General features: G+C 36.8%; 2 protein-coding genes across 9 annotated transcripts in view; one reads left to right on the plus strand and one right to left on the minus strand.

Moving 5' to 3' along the window:
- The window catches only part of PMS1 (PMS1 homolog 1, mismatch repair system component), a 108,805-nt gene that overhangs the window by 82,088 nt on the left and 6,400 nt on the right, over positions 1-20,317 (minus strand). For 4 of the 8 annotated variants that reach the window (XR_009055073.1, XM_057745201.1, XM_057745195.1 and 1 more), the window contains exon 2: positions 790-941. Coding sequence is in view for 7 of the 8 variants with exons in the window: in XM_057745201.1 (XP_057601184.1) it covers positions 790-941 (152 nt within the window). In the remaining variant the exon portion in view is untranslated. The other 4 variants (XM_057745199.1, XM_057745197.1, XM_057745198.1 and 1 more) reach the window with 4 other exon arrangements.
- ORMDL1 (ORMDL sphingolipid biosynthesis regulator 1) lies at positions 7,612-20,252 on the plus strand. The gene is made up of 4 exons (XM_057745204.1): positions 7,612-7,754; positions 9,285-9,465; positions 14,849-15,000; positions 18,683-20,252. Exons 2-4 carry the CDS (start codon positions 9,292-9,294, stop codon positions 18,816-18,818), a joined length of 462 nt encoding a protein of 153 aa, XP_057601187.1. The 5' UTR covers positions 7,612-7,754; positions 9,285-9,291; the 3' UTR covers positions 18,819-20,252.

A 20,317-nucleotide genomic window follows, 5' to 3' on the forward strand; every position in this document is an offset into this window, starting at 1 on the left:
TTTGGTAAAGTTCTCAGAACCTCAATTACTTGTAAAATGAGTATAGCAGTAACCAATTCATAGAGTTTTTATAAGGAGCAAATGGGTAACATATACATAATATACACATATGTATATGAAAATGGAAGGTCTCTTTCCTATAAAGATATTCATACCAGTATTCTTTCTAATGCCATAATATCAGAAATAATATGAATATCTGATAAGTAGGTGATTACAAAAAATGTATTCTTACATTCATGCAAACAAATTTATTTACCAGATATTGGACAGGTACAGAGGACACAAAAAAATATAGACCTTACCTCCATGAGCTACAGGTAGACTTGTAGACTAACTATAATAAATCATAAGAGTCATAAGTCATATTAACTCAAATGATTTAATATGTAGCACTTCACTTTAAAAATGTGAAAACTATGAAGCAACAAGGGACACAGTTCTAAAATAAGATTTGGTAGAAAACACAATGCAAATATATAAAACAAGTAAACACAAATAACCAAGGATAAGGATTAACAGAAAATATGGACAAATTAAATTCACGTTTCATGTGATAGAGTCCTCTAGAGTAAGCTTTCCTTTATAATTTCCTTTAGTGTTACTGTAATATTGATTTAAATTAAAATTTATTTTTAAGAATTTACTCTTAAACAAGACAAAGTGTTCAATGTCCTAAGAATAATTTACTGTTATATAAAGAAAAGAAAGCTAACAGCTGTAAGGAAAAACATCTGTTCAACCCTTTTTTCCTTTCAAGGTACTTGGCAGCATCTCAGAGACACTCACCAGTTTAACATCTATGCTTGTGGCACCAGCATCCAAGGAGTTTTCAATGAGCTCTTTTACAACACTGACCACTGAAGTGATTATTTGAGAACTTGAAAGGAGGCGAACTGTTGCTGCTGGCAACTGTTTCATTCTAGCTTTTAGCAGAGTAGCTAAAAATAAAATGTAAGTTGTAAAAAAGAAAATTGTTAAACATTCCTAACAGAACTGATAGCAACAACAACAACAATAATAACAACCCACATTTATTGAGCCTCACTGTATGCCAGCTCTACTGTTAAGCACATACAGTATTAAATCATTTATTTCTTAGGAACACACTTTAAAATAGATGCCATTATCATCTCCATATTATGCACAGAGAAATTAGTTGGTAAATCACAGTATGCTACTAATTGAAGAATGATAAGAACAATTGTGCAATAATAAGTGTAATATATGACATGCCTGGCTAGGAACGACCAGAAGGTGCTGTCAACTGATATGCAGATGTCAGTCATGAGCCTTAATGGCAGTTGCACTTGAACATCATAGTCATCTAAACATTTTGATGAATTACAGTATCTCTTTCAATTATTTAGCTCTGTTAGAGTTAGGAAATCTAGACCCTAGAATTACTGTTAATCTAAACTAGTCATATCCCAGACATATATCAGATTACTATCTTCTACACTACTGTGTCTAAAACATCTTTCTAATCACGTGGCTGCCCAAAGCCAAAACAAGATAAAGCTCAAATCCATGTGCTGGCATTCAAGATCCCTGACATGCTGATCCAACTTGTACATCCAAAATCTCTCTGCGAGTAACTGCTTTAACCATGAAACCCTCTGTCTGGAACCTTTTCAAACAAAGAAACAAAAAATTTCACATGGAAATCACGTATGTAAAATTTGCAGGGAGTGAGGTTTGCATCTACCTTAACGCCTAACTTCAGAAAATATTTCAGGAAAATAAAAAATACTAGGTTGACAACATGCAATTCCTCTAGAATCATGATTTTATTTGACAATAAAATGGTGGAGGACAGCAGGGAGCCCTAGGTACTTCCTTAATTTACCATGACTAGTTATAAGCTCACATGATGATTTGATCCTATGGAATCTAGGTCCAAACAAAACAACAATGCCAAAGACAAACCAAATCATATAAAAAGCTTTCTATCTAGGATTCTTTCTCAGGCAACTTAAGATGTAAAACAAGCAGAGGCACATAAAGTTTAAGAATAAGTAACTGAGCAAGAAATGGAGTATAGCCATTACAACGATTACATAACATTTTAAGGGATGTATCTCTGGGAAGTCAGTATACTGAGTTCTGAATGGTGTTAACTCTTCACAATTCTTAACTATAACTATATTTTGCTTTGCACAATGCAAAGTTAATTAGCACAATGGAAAAATATGCCAGATCAGAGTCTAAGAAAACAGGTTTGCGGGTTGATCTCTGTTACACGTAAACTGAAGTTTAATTAAATCCCTCTGTAAAATCAACTTATTACTTTTATAAATGGGGATAATTCCTCACTAGTTTGTTGTGAGGATCAAATAAGGAAATACATATAAAATGTTATACAAATGATAAAGCCATATAAAATGTACATTATCATTACCATGATCATTATGTAAAGAAATGCTGGGAATACTTTTCTAATTCTAACAACTAACTTCTAATTAATCTATAATATTTAATTTGGGGGTACCCAGTTTTAAGGAGAGTAGCTGTCAACAACTACCTCTCAATGGTTTTTTGTGGCTCTCAAGGGCTGGGAGGCCTTCCCAATTTGTCAGGAAAACAGCAGACAGGCTGCTCCACTGCCGTAACAGTAACACAAATTACTGCTGTCACAGCAAAAGGCACTCTGTACTCTCCCCAAGCTTCGGACTTGCCTCAGGTCTAAAGGTATAGAGCTTCATTTCCAATATGGTAGCCACCAGTCACTTGTGGCTACTGAACACTTGAAATGTGGCTACTCCAAACTGAGATGTGCTAACAATACACTCTGGATTTCAAACTCAGTATAAAAATATATATGTAAAATTTAATTAATTTTTTACATTGATTACAGAATGAAATGATATTCTGAATATATTGGGCTACATAAAATATATTATTAAAATGAATTTCACTTAATTTTTTCCCTTTTAATGTGACTACTATAAAATTTAAAATTACCTATGTGGCTTATATTATTGTTCTATTGCACAGCACTGGGTAGAGTAGTGTTTAGAAGAGCAAGCTCTATAATCACACTGCTTTGGTTCTAGTCTAGTCCTTACACTAATAACTATATAATGTTGAGGCAATTAAACTCTAAAATTCAATCGCCTAATCTACAAAACAGAGATAATAATGATATCACACGGTTGTGGTGAGAAGCAAATAAGATAATGTATACAACTTATTATAGTGCTTGGCATATACATGCTAAAAGATCCCAGTGTCTTTGGACTAAACTGAGTTCCTCCAAACTGCTAAATGAATACTACCACCACTGCCCACCCGCCCCCCAACACATTTCTAACCCCTATCCCCACAGGAGCTAGCCCCATGGCTTGGTATTAAGTTAGGCTTGGGTTTAAGAAGTCTTCTTCCTTAGTTTGAGAGTTCCAGGGATCTAAGAAAAACATTTATCAATCAAGGTTTGGGGTATAAACCTAGCCTCACTTCAACTTTCGCTCTTTCTGCACAATCTCTTTATTAATCTCATCATCTTTGTCTCATTCTCTATAATCTGTCTTCCAAAATCTTCTATTCCTCCCCCACCAAGTCCCCTAATTTCATCCCAATCTTTCACCTCTTCTAGTTTACTGAGATCAAGGCAGACCACAGCATGAATTCTATCTTTACACATTTTACCTCCTCCACCACACGGTGTCCTTTGGTCTTAAAATGTCTACACCTCTACCCATAATCTTCTTCACTCAGTCTCAGACCAATGTCTCCTTCTTCTAAGCTAACACTTTCACCTAGTTTCTCTCTAGTCCCAACCCTCCTCCAGGCATCTTGGCCTTGAAAACTAAAACAAACAAAACATTTTTCCCTCAACCCTATTAACTCTATGATTATCTTCTTTCTTTATGAAGCCAAACCTGAATAAGTAACCTGTATTCACTGTCACCAATTCCATATCACCAACTCATTTCTAAAACCCTTGCAAAATAGTTTACACAACCACTGTTAGGATTCTGTTCTCTTCAAGTTCACCAATGAGCTCTTAAATCATCAAATCCTTTTCTCAGCACTCATGTTCCTTGACATCCCTGATGCATGTGACACTGATGATACTGCCTATTTCTAAAGGAGTATACCATCCATCTATAACTCTTGGATCTCTTCATGTTTTCTTCACTCTCTTCCCAGAAAAACAGGCATTCCCTAATCCCTCACCCTGCTTCTTATATACCTTAAAACCCAAAGCTTCAGTTATAAAATAACATCTAAATCTATATCCCAACAGTGATCTCTCTTTTCCCAAGTTAAGACAGGCATTTCTTACAGTGTCACTGCTACCTCAAAATAAATATTTATAAAAGAGAACTTATCTTCTTGTTCTCCCCTCCATGCCTCCCACTTAACTTTGCTCTTTCTCTTAATAACACACTGTTCTTAGTGACCAAGATCAAAAACTTCAATCTTCCTTTGCCAGCAATCCCACCCTATTTGCACCTCCACTTTCTCCTAATGGAATACTACCTATCATTCTAGACCTGGTTTCAATATCATTTGTAACACAGTTCTTTCTGATCACCCAGCCAGGAATGACCCTTTCCTCCCCCTACATTCCGAAAGAACTTGGCTTATCACACCCCTGTCCTGACCTATACAACTTCTGAATGTAGGGAATTATATACTTCTGGATTCAACAAAGAGTAATCAGAGTACTTCACTCACGGTGAGTACTTCATAAATATTAATGAAGGGACCACGAAAAACACTTTTATCAGCACCTACTTCATGCCAAGGTAAATATTAGGAAAAGTGTCCTCCTTCCCAGCAAGTCACCATTGCTTTAACGCCTTCCCTTTATGTATTCTATTTTAACTGGCCTCCGGATCATCCCCTAGATCACTATCTCCTAACCAGGCTTTTTTCTAGAATCCAGAGCCTTATTTCCAACTCCTTTCTGTTTTTTTTTTTTTTAAGATTTATTTTATTATTTATTTATTTATTTTATTTTTGGCTGCATTGGGTCTTCGTTGCTGCGCACGGGCTTTCTCCAGTTGTGGCAAGAGGGGGCTACTCTTCATTGCAATGCATGGGTTTCTCATTGCAGTGGCTTCTCTTGTTGCGCAGCACAGGCTCCAGGCTTGTGCGCTTCAGTAGTCATGGCACATGGGCTCAGCAGTTGTGGAGCATGGGCTTAGTTGCTCCGTGGCACGTGGGACCTTCCCGGACTAGGGATCGAACCCATGTCCCCTGCATTGGCAGGCGGATTCTTAATCACTGTGCCACGAGGGAAGCCCCTCCAACTACTTTCTAAATAACACCATTTAGATGACAGAAAGGCACCCTAAACTTCACATGTCTCAAAGCGATCTCAGATCTTTCTCTAATTAACTGTCTTTTTTCCTATATTTATTTGATAATAAAGATAACAGCTAACATGAAGTTACTTTAAATACATATATTTATATAATTATTCCATTTAATCTCCGCAACAAGCTTATGAATACTGTCATTCCTCTATCACAAACAGGATTTAAAAGCTTGATCGCTTGTTCCAAGATCACACAACTACTAAGTGACAGGTGCACACCTACATATCTTGGCATGCTTGACTCCAAAGGCTATGCTCATCCAATCTCACAAAGCAAAATTAGAAACCTTGAGTCATCCTTAAAATTCTCTATCTTACTACCTAAATACTTCTCAGACTAGTTCTTTCCTCTCTATACCTATGGCTACTGCTTCTGTTCAGCTCCTCAACAATTTTCCCCCGAAGTATTGCAATAATCAGCTAATTGATATTCCGCCTGGAATCTCAACCACCTACAGGGATCTTTCTATAATTTAAATTTAATCATGTTGCTATCCTACTTAAGATTTTATAAAGATTTCCCACTACTAACTAGGTTAAATCCAAACTCCTTAACAATTGGACCTCTATCTTTCTAATCTCATCCCACTCTTCTTCAAATGCACACTAGGCCAGTCTCTCTTAATGTGGTGGCACTGACTCCTTCCTTAGCGCATAAGGTTCCCTTTTTCTGCTGATGACTTCTGACCATCCTTCTAGATTTAGTTCAAGTATCACCTCCTCAAGTCAGCCTTTCTTACCAGCCCCAACCCCTGGCCCAACAGATTAGGCACTCCTTCCTCTGTACTCCCAGAGCACCTTTTCCTTATTTCTAATCCCAAACTCATCACAGATTATTCTAAGTATTGTATTTCTGTCCCATCCTCCTGGCTGAGAGTCTCTGAGGACAGAGATTGCATATTAATCTCATATCCCTAGCATAGCTTCTGGAACATAACAAGCATTCCACCATATGTGTACCAAATGGCATCTTTTGAAAAACGGAAGGGTTTATATCAGGCTTACGAGTCACAGCACAGACTGTCTAAGAATGTCAGGAATCAGACTTCTATATTTGCTGAAAGGTAAATCAAACACTCCTGAAAGAGTGCTGATGATCAGGAAATTCAGTTAATGATAACAGTGTACCTAAAAAAGAAGCAAAGATCAGAGAACTCACAGATAAACTTCAGGGAGAACACAATGAGTTTATTTCAAAAAACCGAATAAATCTAACCTAAATGGTTTCACAGGGCCGATAGAAATGCAATACATGTATACATATATAGCCTACATTCTCTTACAACAATTTTGAAATGCCACTGAAAGTTATTTCAGCAATACAAATAAAAAAACTGTGTACTGCCAAGGTTACAAAATTCAATTTCAAAGATGATTCCAAAAAATCTTATCTTTTTCCTCCCCATTCTTGAATGAGACCAATTCTTTGGAGAATTCCCTAGCGGTCCAGTGGCTAGGAGTCCAAGCTTTTGCTGCCAAGGGCGCAGGTTCAATCCCTGGTAGGGGAACTAAGGTCCCCACACGTCGCTCCGCAACTCGCGAGGAGCGGCCAAAAAAAAAAAAAAAAAATCAATTCTTGATAGCCACGTTTCCTCAGGATATAATACAAGTACCTGTCTTCAGCGTGTAGACACCCTCAGAATGACACCGGTAAAAATCACGGTTAAGCGAAAAGTTTCCTTGCCCCACTTGCATGATGCCACAACACACAATATTATAAAACCCCACACTCACACTCAAGACAGGCTGAGTTATGGCTGTCAAGGGGTTAAAGTTTCTGCCTGGCATACAACAACTTTAAAATCTGCACCTAGAAGGATCTGAGGAACGGCCTACAACAAAGACCTAAACACCATTTAGCCAGGAAAGTCCACGTCAGACACTAAGGAGCCCACACCTGCGGGGAGACCGCTGTCCCCGCGTGCGCGCCCGCGAGCCCGACTTCGTTCACTTCCCGCCCCGTGTGGGGAGAGGGGGAGGGGCGCCCACCGAAGCCGCCGGCGCTCCCGCCCGACCGGGACGAGTGCAGAGGAGGAGGCTCTCGAGCCTACGACGATATAAGAATGAATGCCCGTTAGCCACACGACACTACCTTCTTACTCCCGCGAAGTGGGCAACTACAATCCACTTGCGGACCAGCCAGCCTCCCACCGGGAGCCCAGGCCCGGCCTCGCGGATCCCCGACTTACCCCTACTGAGCGAACCGCTCTTAGCCCCGCCCCGCCCAGCGAATGTGGGATTGGCGCCGCCCTCAGCCAATCTCTTGGCAGCGTTGTCCGCCCCGAAAGCTTCCGCAAGCTGCGCCGCGCCACGCCGCGCCGCGCTGCGTTGGGGCTGACCATTCGCGTTCGGCCTGAGACGCCGCCGTCGCCGCAACCGCGGAGCGGGTACTGCTCCGAGCCAGCCGCCGGGAATAAGGCGGAGGGTGAGTGAACACGAACGGCCGCAGGGGCTGTGCTGTTGCCTGTGCGGTGGCGAGCCGCTGGCGGGCCCGGGTGGGCTTGAGGGGAAAGAGTGGACTCCTCCGTCCGCGGCGCCCCGTCTGGCCGCGCGGGTCAAGCGGCCCCCAAGGCTTGCCCCCCAAGTCCTCGTCGTCGCCTCCCGGCCCTGACGGGATGTGGTGCTCCGAGAAGAAAGGAGCGGGCGGTGGGGGCGCTGTGGTGTTAGCGGCAGCGGCTTTGGCTGAGTTTCCAGTAGCTGGGAGCTCCGGCCGCCGGGGAGGGCTGCCTGTGACTGTAACGGGCGGGTAGCTGCGGGTCGCCCGGCACCCACGAGGGCAGAGCCGAGGGGCTCGTCACTCTGTGAAGTCATTGTTTTCCAGTCCTGAAGCGGCGTGGCAGACTCCCTGGAAAGGTTTTCTGGACTGGGGTAGGGTTAATCTTTGCCTTCCAGCTCAGATGTGAATTTTAAGCCTCTTTCGAGCTTTTTTTTTTTGAAAAATATCCTGTCGAAAGTGGGAAAAGCATCTTGAGTGGTGGCATGTTCTAAGTATAACTTACAGCATATAAAAGTAATGTATAATGCACGGTGGATGTTTAGATATGAAGAACTATTTACACATTTCAATTTGAGACTTTTGCTTTGTTTTAGTGTAACCAACTTTCATCACCGTAAGCCTATAGATTTTTGGAGGGAGAAGGGCCATTGTACTCCGGAAACACTTGTTGGATGGGGTTAAGAGAAATTCGTCTCTTAGTGCCAGCTCTGTCATAGAAAAGGTTTATATGTTTTTAAATCAGAGCTGTTCCAAGTGTAATGTAGGTCTGCTCCCCCCACCCGCAATCTCGGAAAGAAAAGAAGAAAGGAGAGAGGGTAAGAAGAAAGGAAAGAAAGTTTTAGGGAAGGTGACTGGAGTTAACATATGCAGAAGAAAGACTCCTTGTTTAAACCTAATTGTATCAGTAGATTGAGAAATAAACCTTATCCCTTGACCATGTAAAATTTCCACCTCATTGTGTCCCTCTCAGCTACAGTATTCCTAAAGGAGTGATATGAACTCTGACCACTCCTTATGGACACAACATTAGGTTAAATGTAAGAGTCAGGCTGCTCAGAACAGACTGATTAGGTCAGCTTTGCTTTTTTTTATGTTTATTCTGTTGGTAAATTTACCTCCTGAGTTTTCACTTTGCACTCATAAGAAAATCTAGGTTTTCTCTTTCAGTTTGAGTTTTCCTGCCCATTATTTCATTTAGTAAAAACAACATGCTTGAAGACAAGCTTTAGGAAAGGAATTTTAATTGTTTATTTTTTCAACAAGCATAAAAATTAAGTCTTGTTTGTCTTGCCCTCCTCAGCATCTGCAAGTAGCATATTTTGGAGGGTCTATTTGTTCTATTTCAGAACGATGAGGAAAAAAAAGTAATCCCAGTAACACACTTATTTTGTCGTGTCAGAATTAGTATTTAGGTTTCCAGTTATATCAGTGTTGATTCATCTTATTGCTTTCCTACAGCGCAAACATGAATGTTGGAGTTGCCCACAGTGAGGTGAATCCAAATACCCGTGTAATGAACAGCCGGGGTATGTGGCTAACATATGCATTGGGAGTTGGCTTGCTTCATATTGTTTTACTCAGTATTCCCTTCTTCAGTGTTCCTGTTGCTTGGACCTTAACAAATGTTATACATAATCTGGTAAGAATTTCACCTTATACTAAACACTTAAAACCTTAAGCTTTAACGGTTTTTCAGAGACTAGGCAAGGAAGGAATGGGGAGTTATTGTTTAATGGGTACAGTTTTGCAAGATGAAAAGTTCTGGAGATGGATGGTTGCATAACATCATGAATGTACCTAATACCATTGAACTATATGCTTAAAAATGGTTAAGATGGTATGTTTTATGTGTATTTAAACAATTTTTTAAAAAGCTTAGTTTTATGTTATAAAGAAGAAAAACACATAACTCAGTTTTTTAATTAAACAGTTTGATACATAAAATTCACCATTTAAAGTATACAGTTCAGTGATTTTTAGTATATGTGACAATTTTGAAGAATTCTTATCTGGAATAAGATTATATTTTTCTTATCACTTTATGTTTAAACCTTGGACCCTTTTTGTAAGTAAGATTTTTTTTCTCCTGTTGGTTTTATAAAATCTGAAAAAAGGTACATCATTTTAGCAAAAATTACAAGACACTGTAATTCAGGCTACCATGATATATTGATTAACCAGAATGTATCAGAAGAAGTAATTATGTTTTTTGGTTAACTGGAGTCTAATGAACATCTTTGGTTTAAATCCTTGTTAAGTCTCTCTAAACTGTATATATGTACTTTTCTATTTCAATATAGAAATTTTGAGCTTAATCATATCTTATATGATTCAGAAATGTGCAGTGCCTTAGCTTCTTCCTGTTGGCTGTTGCTCTTTTGTATTATATGATAGCTCTACAAAGTACCAGAGGTTAGATTGACTCTACTGACCATATTATACAGCCCTGGAAATTGCCTGTTTCAAAACAAAACAAAACCTGATAGTGCCTTTTCTTGTCTTTAATAGCCTATTAAAGTAGAATGAAAGGGGAGAAATCTAGTTAATTGACACTTTTAATTGAATCCAGATTAACTATATATTTGTTTAAAAATATACTCAAAATGAGGAACTTAGAACTTTAAGACAGAAAAATGTAGGAGAAATAGATTTTTTTTAAATTAATATTGATTTTTTATCTTCTGGAAAGTATTTGAAGTTGACTGGAGGAAGACAAAGATGTTGACTTCCATGGGATTGCTTCTTCATAGATATATTTCTGATTCTTCCTTTACTATTTCCTCTTTCACAGTCTTCTCTTTTTCTCTCTTAAATATTGCTGTTCCCAAGGTTCTTTTCTTCATCTTTTCTTATGATATATATTCTACCTAGCTTACTTCATCTATCCATATTTTCAGTTTCTACCTGTTAAATAATGATGACCATATTAATACTGCCAGATCATCTTGCACCTTAAACCAAGCAAGTATAAATTGAACTCATTCCTGATATATCCCTTACCATCTACCTCAATCTGTTCCTGGACTTTGTTCCTAATCTAATCTAAAGGTACCACTGTCTGCCCAGGAAGCCAAGCCACATAGCTGAATGTCAAAGGTAAAGTGATTAATATAATGTATCATCCAAACAGACTGATTTGAGAGTAAAAGAGAGCTCTAGTAATAACTACCCCAAGACAATAAGTGTAAATCAGGACCACCCATGCAAACTAGTATATATAGTCACCCTAGTCTTAGGATAACTCTTTTTCCTTTATATTCCACATCCATTTAGTCAAAGCCCTGTCTGTTCTACTGCTTTACTGTCTTCAACTTGATCTTTATGGGCATTGCTATAATTCATGCCCTTTTTTTCCCTTCATGTAGATTACAGCAGTAGATCAAATGGTCTTCATTCCAGTTTGGCAGAGTGATACTTTTAAAATTCACATTTGCTCAAGTCACAGTTAAGTCCTTCAGTGATTCCTTATTACATTCATAGTAGAATGCCAAGTTCTTTGTGTGGCATACAAGACCAGTTGATAACAGTACACTGGAAAGAAAAAGACCTGGTCTTAACACACCTCCAAACACAAGCTATGCTCTACAATAGTGAAAATCATCTTCTCTCACCTTTTTACTTTGGCTTATGCTCTTCCTCCACTATTTTAATACCTCTCCCTCCTTCTTCCTCTGCCTGGCTGATTACTGCTTGTCCAAGAAAACTACTCAAGTTATCACTTCTTCTGGGAAGCTACAAAATTCTCATGCTGCATTCTTTTATCATGTATTTATTATAATTTTACAATGAGCAGTTTATCTCTTATTTTTTAATTTCTTTATCTCTAAAGACCTATTTAAATGTCTACTGAATAAATTAGTCTGTTCTCACATAATTTTCCCTTCTCCAGTGGCACACTTTTAAATGTACTTTAGAAGTCATCTCCCCTCTTCATGTTTTCAAGTTGGTTGACATATTGAGACACAGTATATGACCATGGACAAAGGACAGGTGATTGAGAACATGTAGGGAAGCAAACTTCTGACTTCTTAGTCCTCCACACTAAAAACCTGACTAACCAGCCATAGATGTGGCAATTACATGATGCCAAATGTAAATTTCTTTTGAAGTTAGCCTACATTAAACCAATTAAAAATGTGAAATACATACTGCACACTTTTTTTTTTAAGCTCTTTATAGGAATATAATTGCTTTACACTCTTGTACCAGCTTATGAGGTACACCAAAGTGAATCAGTTGTTTTTATACATATATCCCCATATCCCCTCCCTCCCATGGCTCCCTCCCACCCTCCCTATCCCAGCCCTCCAAGGCATCACCCATCATCGAGTTGATCTCCGTTTGTTATACAGCAACTTCCCACTAGCTATCTATTTTACAGTTGGTCTCATATATATGTCTATGGTACTCTCTCACTTCGTCCCAGGTTCCCCTTTGCCCCCCACTCCCCCCAACCCCGTGTCCTCCAGTCCATTCTCCTGCACACTTTTAAATATGGGCAGATAGACCTAATTGTTATCCCTGGTTAAAAAAAAAACATGGTCTCTGTCTTTCTGAACTATATAGTAGAAACCTACAGCAATTGTTTTAACACAGTGCTACAGTTCACTCTTAGAAGTTTTAATACTTCTCAAAATTCTTATCCTAGCTTTTAAAATGAAAGAGAATTCTCTTCATTTTGAGTCAGTAAATATTTGATAAGGGCTAACCAAGAGCTACATACTTTTTTCTCTAATTCTTTTTTTTTTCTTCACATCTTTATTGTAGTATAATTGCTTTACAATGTTGTGTTAGTTTCTGCCATACAACAAAGTGAATCAGCTGTATTTATATATGTATCCCCATATCCCCTTCCTCTTGAGCCTTCCTCCCACCCTCCCTATCCCAGCCCTCTAGGTTGTCACACCTCAAGTTGATCTCCCTGTGCTATGCAGCAGCTTCCCACTAACCATCCATTTTACATTTGGTAGTGTATATATGTCAGTGCTACTCTCTCACTTCATCCCAGCCTCCCCTTCCCCTGCTCTGTTCTCAAGTCTGTTCTCTCCATCTGGGTCTTTATTCTTGCCCTGCCACTACGTTCATCAGTCCTAATTCTTGTAACGTGGGTATAAATCATCACTAAAATTTTATAGAAAAACTTAAAAAATAATGGGGTAGAAGATAAATGGTTAGATAAGATTTTATTTTTCATTAAAAAGATTATATAAAATAAACTTTGAATATATTTTCTAAATACTGGTGAGTGCATATGGTTTGAAGGAAATAATTAGAGAATTGTACTTTTTGATGATTCTAACACATGTATGGTCTAGAGCAGAGATTCTTAACTTTTTTGGGTCACATTCTCCTGAGAATTTGAAAGCATACAATTTCTGTTTCATAGTCTCTTCTAAAAGGCATATAAAAATGGTTTCTTGTGCTTACAGAATGAACATTCCTTGGCTTAATGTCATCTTGGGTTAATATCTAATACTTGCTTTGCATGAACCCTTGTTCCTGAGGTATTCAGGCTAATGGAAAAACAAACATTATGGAAACAACTTCAGTACAATGCATTGTGCTATAATAAAAGTATTTTCAACAAAATTCTATATATGCACATAGGCAAGAGGTTAATTATTGCTAATGATGAGGGCTTCACTAAGGAGTTATCATTTGAGCTGAACCTTCAAGAATGAGGTGGTTGACAAGGTACCATCAAGGCTTTTGCCTCAGCAACAAGCTTTCCCTCCTCTGCATTTCCTGAGTATTTTGATTGTACCTTTGATAGTAATTTCTGCCCTACAGTGTAGTTGTTTATGCATATCTTTTTTCCCCCTTACCATCTCTTAGAAGATTGAACTTTTTCAAGGTGTTGGACATGTCTTGTTCAATTTCATATATGCATATAGGTCCTGTGTCCTGTACATACTAGCCACTTATTAAATGTTTGTAGAGTTACATACAATTGAACATGAATCTGTTCCTCTATTTCTTAGGTGTTATTGCAGGTAAACTACTCTTAAATTGCCTAATGGAATAACTAGGAAGTAGATAGACTAAGCTTTGAAAAGAAGGGCTCTCTTAACCGAGTAGAATAATGTAAAATTTCAAATCACTAATTTTTCTGTTTTTTCCATATATTTATTAAAAGTTAAAGTAAAAAAATTAGATCACATCATGACTTTAGTGGGTAAAACTGTTTCATGATAATATATAGGCTTTATTCTGTTACCAGTGCCTCAGACAGTGATCCTGCAATGAAGCATTATCTATCAATCTAAACGGGTATCTCAAGGAAACCAAATCTAGTATTCATTGTTTTTTTTCCTAATTAATCACAAAATTAGATGCTTAAACATATCATGGGACAGAATGGGTTTTAGTAATGTTTTTTACTTTGATTTTTTAAAACTAACTTCAAAAGACACTATTGAGGTACAGTGGTGATTTTAAAAGTAAATTGTGTTGAACATTATATGCCTGCTACATCAAACCATCTTTGTTGCTTTGGAAAAGAACTATTGAGACAGAGATAGTTGTAATGTCAAATGTTTTCAAAACAATTTTCCCCGATACAGAGATTTTGTTTATTATTATTATTTTCCAATTTGTATGTTATCATTTTATAAGTATCATCAGATTTACTAAAATATGACACTCTAAACTTTCCTATACATTGGAAAAAAGGTAATCCTATTTCCTAATAGGAAATGTGTTCGAAAATCTAAATGCAATGATGCAAAGCTACCCTGTTGGTACTTTTCATTTATTTTCAATTTAATAAGAGATGAAAACAGGTTACCTTTGGTTGACTTTACAGTGGTTTTCACCAAGTAATATTTCCATATACACCCCTGGAAGTTTTGTTTTACTATGAAGAAACTAGCCACAGCCTTTCACAATAATATGAAATCTTAAAACTTGAGCTGTCAAGTTAATTATGCACTTTGTCACAGTCTGGAACTATCTTAATGTTTACTGCCAAATACTAATTTTGTATTTGATATTGATTATATGCCCCCTTGCTTGTTTTCCAGGGGATGTATGTATTTTTGCATGCAGTAAAAGGAACACCTTTTGAAACTCCTGACCAGGGTAAAGCAAGGCTCCTAACTCATTGGGAACAACTGGACTATGGAGTACAGTTTACATCTTCACGGAAGTTTTTCACAATTTCTCCAATAATTCTGTAAGTGATGGAAATTTTCAGGTATGAGGAGGATTGGATGAGAGGAAGCCATCCTTTTATTAGATTAAATTTGAAATAGAAACAGAATATTTTGTCGAAAACCTTTATTAATAAATTGCTACTTCATAGAGAGTATATAAAATACAGGCAAAATTTTAACAAACTGGTAATAAATCAGTTTTCACTTCAGTCAGATACGTATGGAGACAACATTACATACTCATCAGTATGCCAAGACATTCTATTGGATTGCCAAAAAGTTCATTCGGGGTTTTCCATAACATCTTATAGAAAACCCCAAACAAACTTTTGGCCAACCCAATAGAATACAAGTCAAATATATTCTAGTTCATGTCCTTAAACTGCTTGCAAGAAAACTAAACACATAATCTGATTCTGTATTCCACTATCAGATTAATCTCCCTAAACAAGAATTTGGATGATTTCAGATGAATTTCATTAATCACCTGCCACATTTGGATGTTCAAACTCCTTGGGAGAGACAGTATGGTTTAGAGAAAAGAGGTTAAGCTTTCATTATAGGACAGACCTGGGTTGAATCCTGTACCTATCACTCAGCTTACTTGGTTTGCTCATAAATAAAATTCTAGCCAGTGGTACCAAACTCAGTCTGATGCTGTAAGAAATAAATGAGATAATATCTGTCTGTAAAGCATCCAGTCTTATATCTGGTATCTAATTTCTTGCTATTACCTGATATTCAGGGTCCTCCACAAAATGGTTCCTACCTCATTTTTCCTTTATGTGACTGTTTTACCCTCACCCAACTCCCACCTGGTGACACTCTTCTAAGCAGCATTTCTTAAATACTTCATGTATATAGTCCTATTTCTGTGCCTTTGTTCAAGTCATTTCTCCCACCTGAAATGCCTTCTCCTTTCTTAATTTACCTGTCTTATTTTTCTTTCAAGTTTTAAATTGTGACCTCATTGAGATCCTTTCCTTAGCAATCAACCTTCAGTGATAATGCTCTGCTTTGAACTTCCATAGTAGTTGCTACATATCCCTTATTTGTCACCACTTTGTATTATTTCTCTATTATTATAAATGTTTATTTCTGCAAAGAATTTATAAGTGCATAGATTGCTTTGAATTCCACACTCAGTTGCTTGCATATAATGGATGTTCCAAATATATCCTAATCAAACACTGTACACCACAAAGGAGATACATGTATATATAATTGCATATCCATTATAGAATCAGTGCAGTCTGCAGCAGCTGGAAAGACTTCCTGGAGACATTATAATTCCTCAAACTGGGACTTAAGGTAGGGTAGGTTTTAGATGTTTAAGTTAGGGAAGGCATTTTTAAATGAAAAGAATAATCATAAAGTGGTAGATTTCTTTTTCTTCAGATTTATAGCACTTGGGAGGAAATTTTTTAAGTTTTTAATTGTTTTAGCCCCACATAAGATTAATGTCAAAAGAAAAATTATTTATATGGTCTAACAGAGATTAATGCAATAACAAGAATAATGGTTATTCAAGTAGCCCTAAATTTGTATTTTAGCTCTACTGTTCTCTAGCTATGTGACTTTCAGCCGTATTCTTGAAAGTCTCAGTTTCCTCATCTATAAAATGTTGAGGATTGCACTATAATGCAGTTGACCTTTGAATAATGTGGGGGTTTTGGGCGCCCACCCTCTGTGCAGTTGAAAATCCAGGTATAACTTATAGTCAACCTTCTGTATCCCCATTTCCACATCCTTGGATTCAGCCAGCTGCGGATTCTGTGGTAACTGTGGATCATGTGGTATTTACTATTGAAAAATACCCATCTGTAAGTGGACCTGTGCAATTCAAATCCATGTTGTTCAAGTGTCAACCTCACATGTAAAAGGCCTGACATATACTGAGTTTTCAATAAAAACTATCACAGAAAAGGTCAACTAAGATGTACCCGTGTGTAACACCCATATTTCTAAAAGCATATTTTTGAATTTAAAAACAGGAATGATTTTAAATATTCTGTGATTAAATTCCTTATATAACTGAAGAAACAGCATTAAAGCCATCCATGTAGCACTGATATTTTTTGGAATGCATTTACATTTTCTTAGTTGATCTTAGAGGAGTAATATTATCCCAGATTTTTAGATAAAGAACAGATTTAAATGCATCATCTTTGTCCAGATCTTGTAGCTAGTTGGAGTCAAGAGCCCAGATTAAACCCTAAACTTTCTAGCTTCTAATACAGGTTTCTTTCCAGTATACCTTTTGGCAGATAAATGCTATCACACTGATTCCTAACTGGGTTTTACATCCCTTTAGAGAGCTGTGTAGGTTTTTGTAAGAGTCAAGTAATTTTCATATGATCCACACATGCAATTAGTTTTTATTAAAAGACATAAAGGTGACATATGCTATGACATATAATAAGGAGAAGCCATTCCAAGAAGATTTATTATTTCCAACGTATCAGATTACAGACTAAACCTGTAATGATGACAGGAAATTAAATGAGCTTACTGAATGTAAAGGGTATCCTATTTTGTTCAGTGAAGGAAGTATGAAAACAGTCTTAAATATATGAAAGCAGGAAGACAGGATTTAAAGTAAAAATTGAGGAACATGGTTTATTCTCAAGAATGAATTTTCTGACTATAGTTTGTGGGAAAGTATAGAATTTCTCAATTTAGATGATTCTGAAAATAATGTGTACAGTTCTCTGTGATGTTTTTAGTTGTACATGGAAAATAGCTGTTCTTTTCTAACCAAATTACACAAGATATTTATCATCTCTTTAGAGGAAAGGCTATTAAAATACTTTTCTGTGTACTCTAAAAGTACTAATTAGACAAACACCCATGTGCATACTAACTTCTTAGTTGTCAAGTAAGGTATGATGTTTTATTCTTTACATCCTATCTATATTAGGATACTGTTAGTGGCCTCATGATGTGTCTTCATTCTGATGTACCCTTGGGTCAAACTAGGCATTTGGACTTGATGATTTATGGTCTTAAAGGTGACTTAGGCTTCTTAAATTCTCAGATATTGGATGTCTTTGAATATATATGTATGGACGTTCAGTTATAGCAAAACAGCTGGAATTTTACAGTAGTGTCTTTCAAGTTTCCAGTTATACTGGTTATATATCTGTTTATCTTCAGTATGGAAATGAGAACATCAAAAGGGCAATCAAATATTTGTTTTCTTTTAAAGATGCTAAATTGTACTAAAGCACTAACACCTGTTTTCCACAAGTTTTCAGCAGTAGTTTTTAACATTTTGGTGGGTCACAAAACCATTTGAGAATATGATGGATGCTTTGAATCTGGATTTTCTCTTCAGATATATACAGATTAATACAAAACTACACCTGAAGTTTCAGAAAGCACATGAACCCTAGTTTGAAAGCCTTCTGCCTTAAAGGATGCTAAGTAGTAATTGTCTTGCATTAACTACATTTAACATGATTGCAGAAATGCAAAATGTGCATATATGCCCCCATTAAACAAATGTTACAATCCCAAATAAAATTAATTTAGGCCCCCAAACTAAAACATTTGCTTTTGTTTTAGTGCTCAAAAAAATGGTTCTGCTTTTAGGTGTTTATATTTCAATGGCCTTTTTTCTACCTTTAAATATTTAAAAAATTCTAAATAATTTCACTTTTAGATGTTATATATATATATTCTTAACTTTTATTTTTACAGATATTTTCTGGCAAGTTTCTATACGAAGTATGATCCAACTCACTTCATCCTAAACACAGCTTCTCTCCTGAGTGTGCTAATTCCCAAAATGCCACAGCTACATGGTGTTCGGATCTTTGGAATTAATAAGTATTGAAATGTGTTTTGAAATGCAACAAAAATTTTTTACGCCTACTGAGTTTTCTGTAAGGAAGGAGTGGTTAGTAAACTGCACTGTTTATGTGATAATGTGAAATGAGAGGTAGCTACATTGGAGGGCCAACTACTGGTTCTTCATATGCTATTTTGAAGTGCAGATTTTTACGAGAAGATGTCTCTGTTTAATGCATCTGGTATCCTGAAGAGAGGCTTTATAGGCAGGCTGGGCAGGCCCAGCTTATAAGTTAAATGGCTGTAAAGTAAGGATGTAATAGATAAATCCAAGGACATAAGAGATTTATAAGAAACTAAGTCCAGGTTAGCTTATAATGAATGGGCATTATGTTAGGAGAAGAAAATTTTCAATCATTCAGTCATGGTCAGTTTAAGGAGACTTACATGTAAACCAAAATCATCTCTTTATAAGTTTATTATAGACTGTTTTTATTACATACATATTCCTCTTATGTTATATAAGAGAATATATACCCTCTTGTTTTATACAAACCAATTCCTACCTTATAGATGTACTTTTTTGGTTTTGTGGGCTCAACATTGTGTTGATAGATGAGTTCATTTTTACATTTATTAAGTTACTGAGTTCATGAAGGTTCACCTTCTTGACTGATTGATGATAGAAGATAGGCATCTTAGAAGCAGCCTCTGAGTTGGCCTTCTAATTTTGAAACAAAGTGGGTTTTGCTGCCTTTCCAGATACAGGCTGCTAAACCAATTAAGACAATAATTTATTTCTCATAGTTAAAGTATATGGTAACTTAAAAGTCTCTGCTTATTTGGTTGAGCAATCTAATTGCTGAAGTCTGCTCTTCTTTAGCAAAAGGAAATATAAAATGGACAACTACAAAGCCAACCTATGATCTAGCAGAAACTGCATCTCTAGTGATAGTATCAGAGTAAATAATGGAGTCTTTTTAAGCAGGTCTGTAGTAGAAGATAACATCATCTTTTCTTAGTCCTCCTACTCTCAATCTCCATATTTTGCCCATTAACATTTTGCCTGTCAATACGTGAGTCTTAGTGTAGATAACTCAAAATGTTAATTATTTCCAAAGCAGCAACCATGTTGAATTCTTGTGTCTTAGAGAAGCTTTCTATAGTTGCTGACATTAATTGCAGGAAATAACTATATACTACTTTGAGAAGTAAACGTCAAAAAAAGTTCTGATATGGGATGAAACTGAAAAACCTAGTAACATTTGTAAGCAAAATTGAGTGCAAAGAATTAAAAAGCCAACTTAAAAATCAATTGGTTTCAAACTGACTTTTGGGGGTAATGATCATTGTTTTGTATTTCAAAAGTATTGAGTTTAGAAATCAGTTGTATGATAATGCCTTTGTATGTTTGTCTTTTCTCATGTATTTTTAAATAACCAGTAATCTATACTTTAATAAAATTTTTCTTTGGTGTAAGGTTATTGCAAAAGCTTTCCAAAGTCAGTCATCAAGTTACACCTAAATTTTTCAAGTTTTTTTTTA

Source organism: Hippopotamus amphibius, chromosome 8 (genome assembly GCF_030028045.1).
Source record: "Hippopotamus amphibius kiboko isolate mHipAmp2 chromosome 8, mHipAmp2.hap2, whole genome shotgun sequence".
NCBI classification, from domain to species: Eukaryota; Metazoa; Chordata; class Mammalia; order Artiodactyla; family Hippopotamidae; genus Hippopotamus; species Hippopotamus amphibius.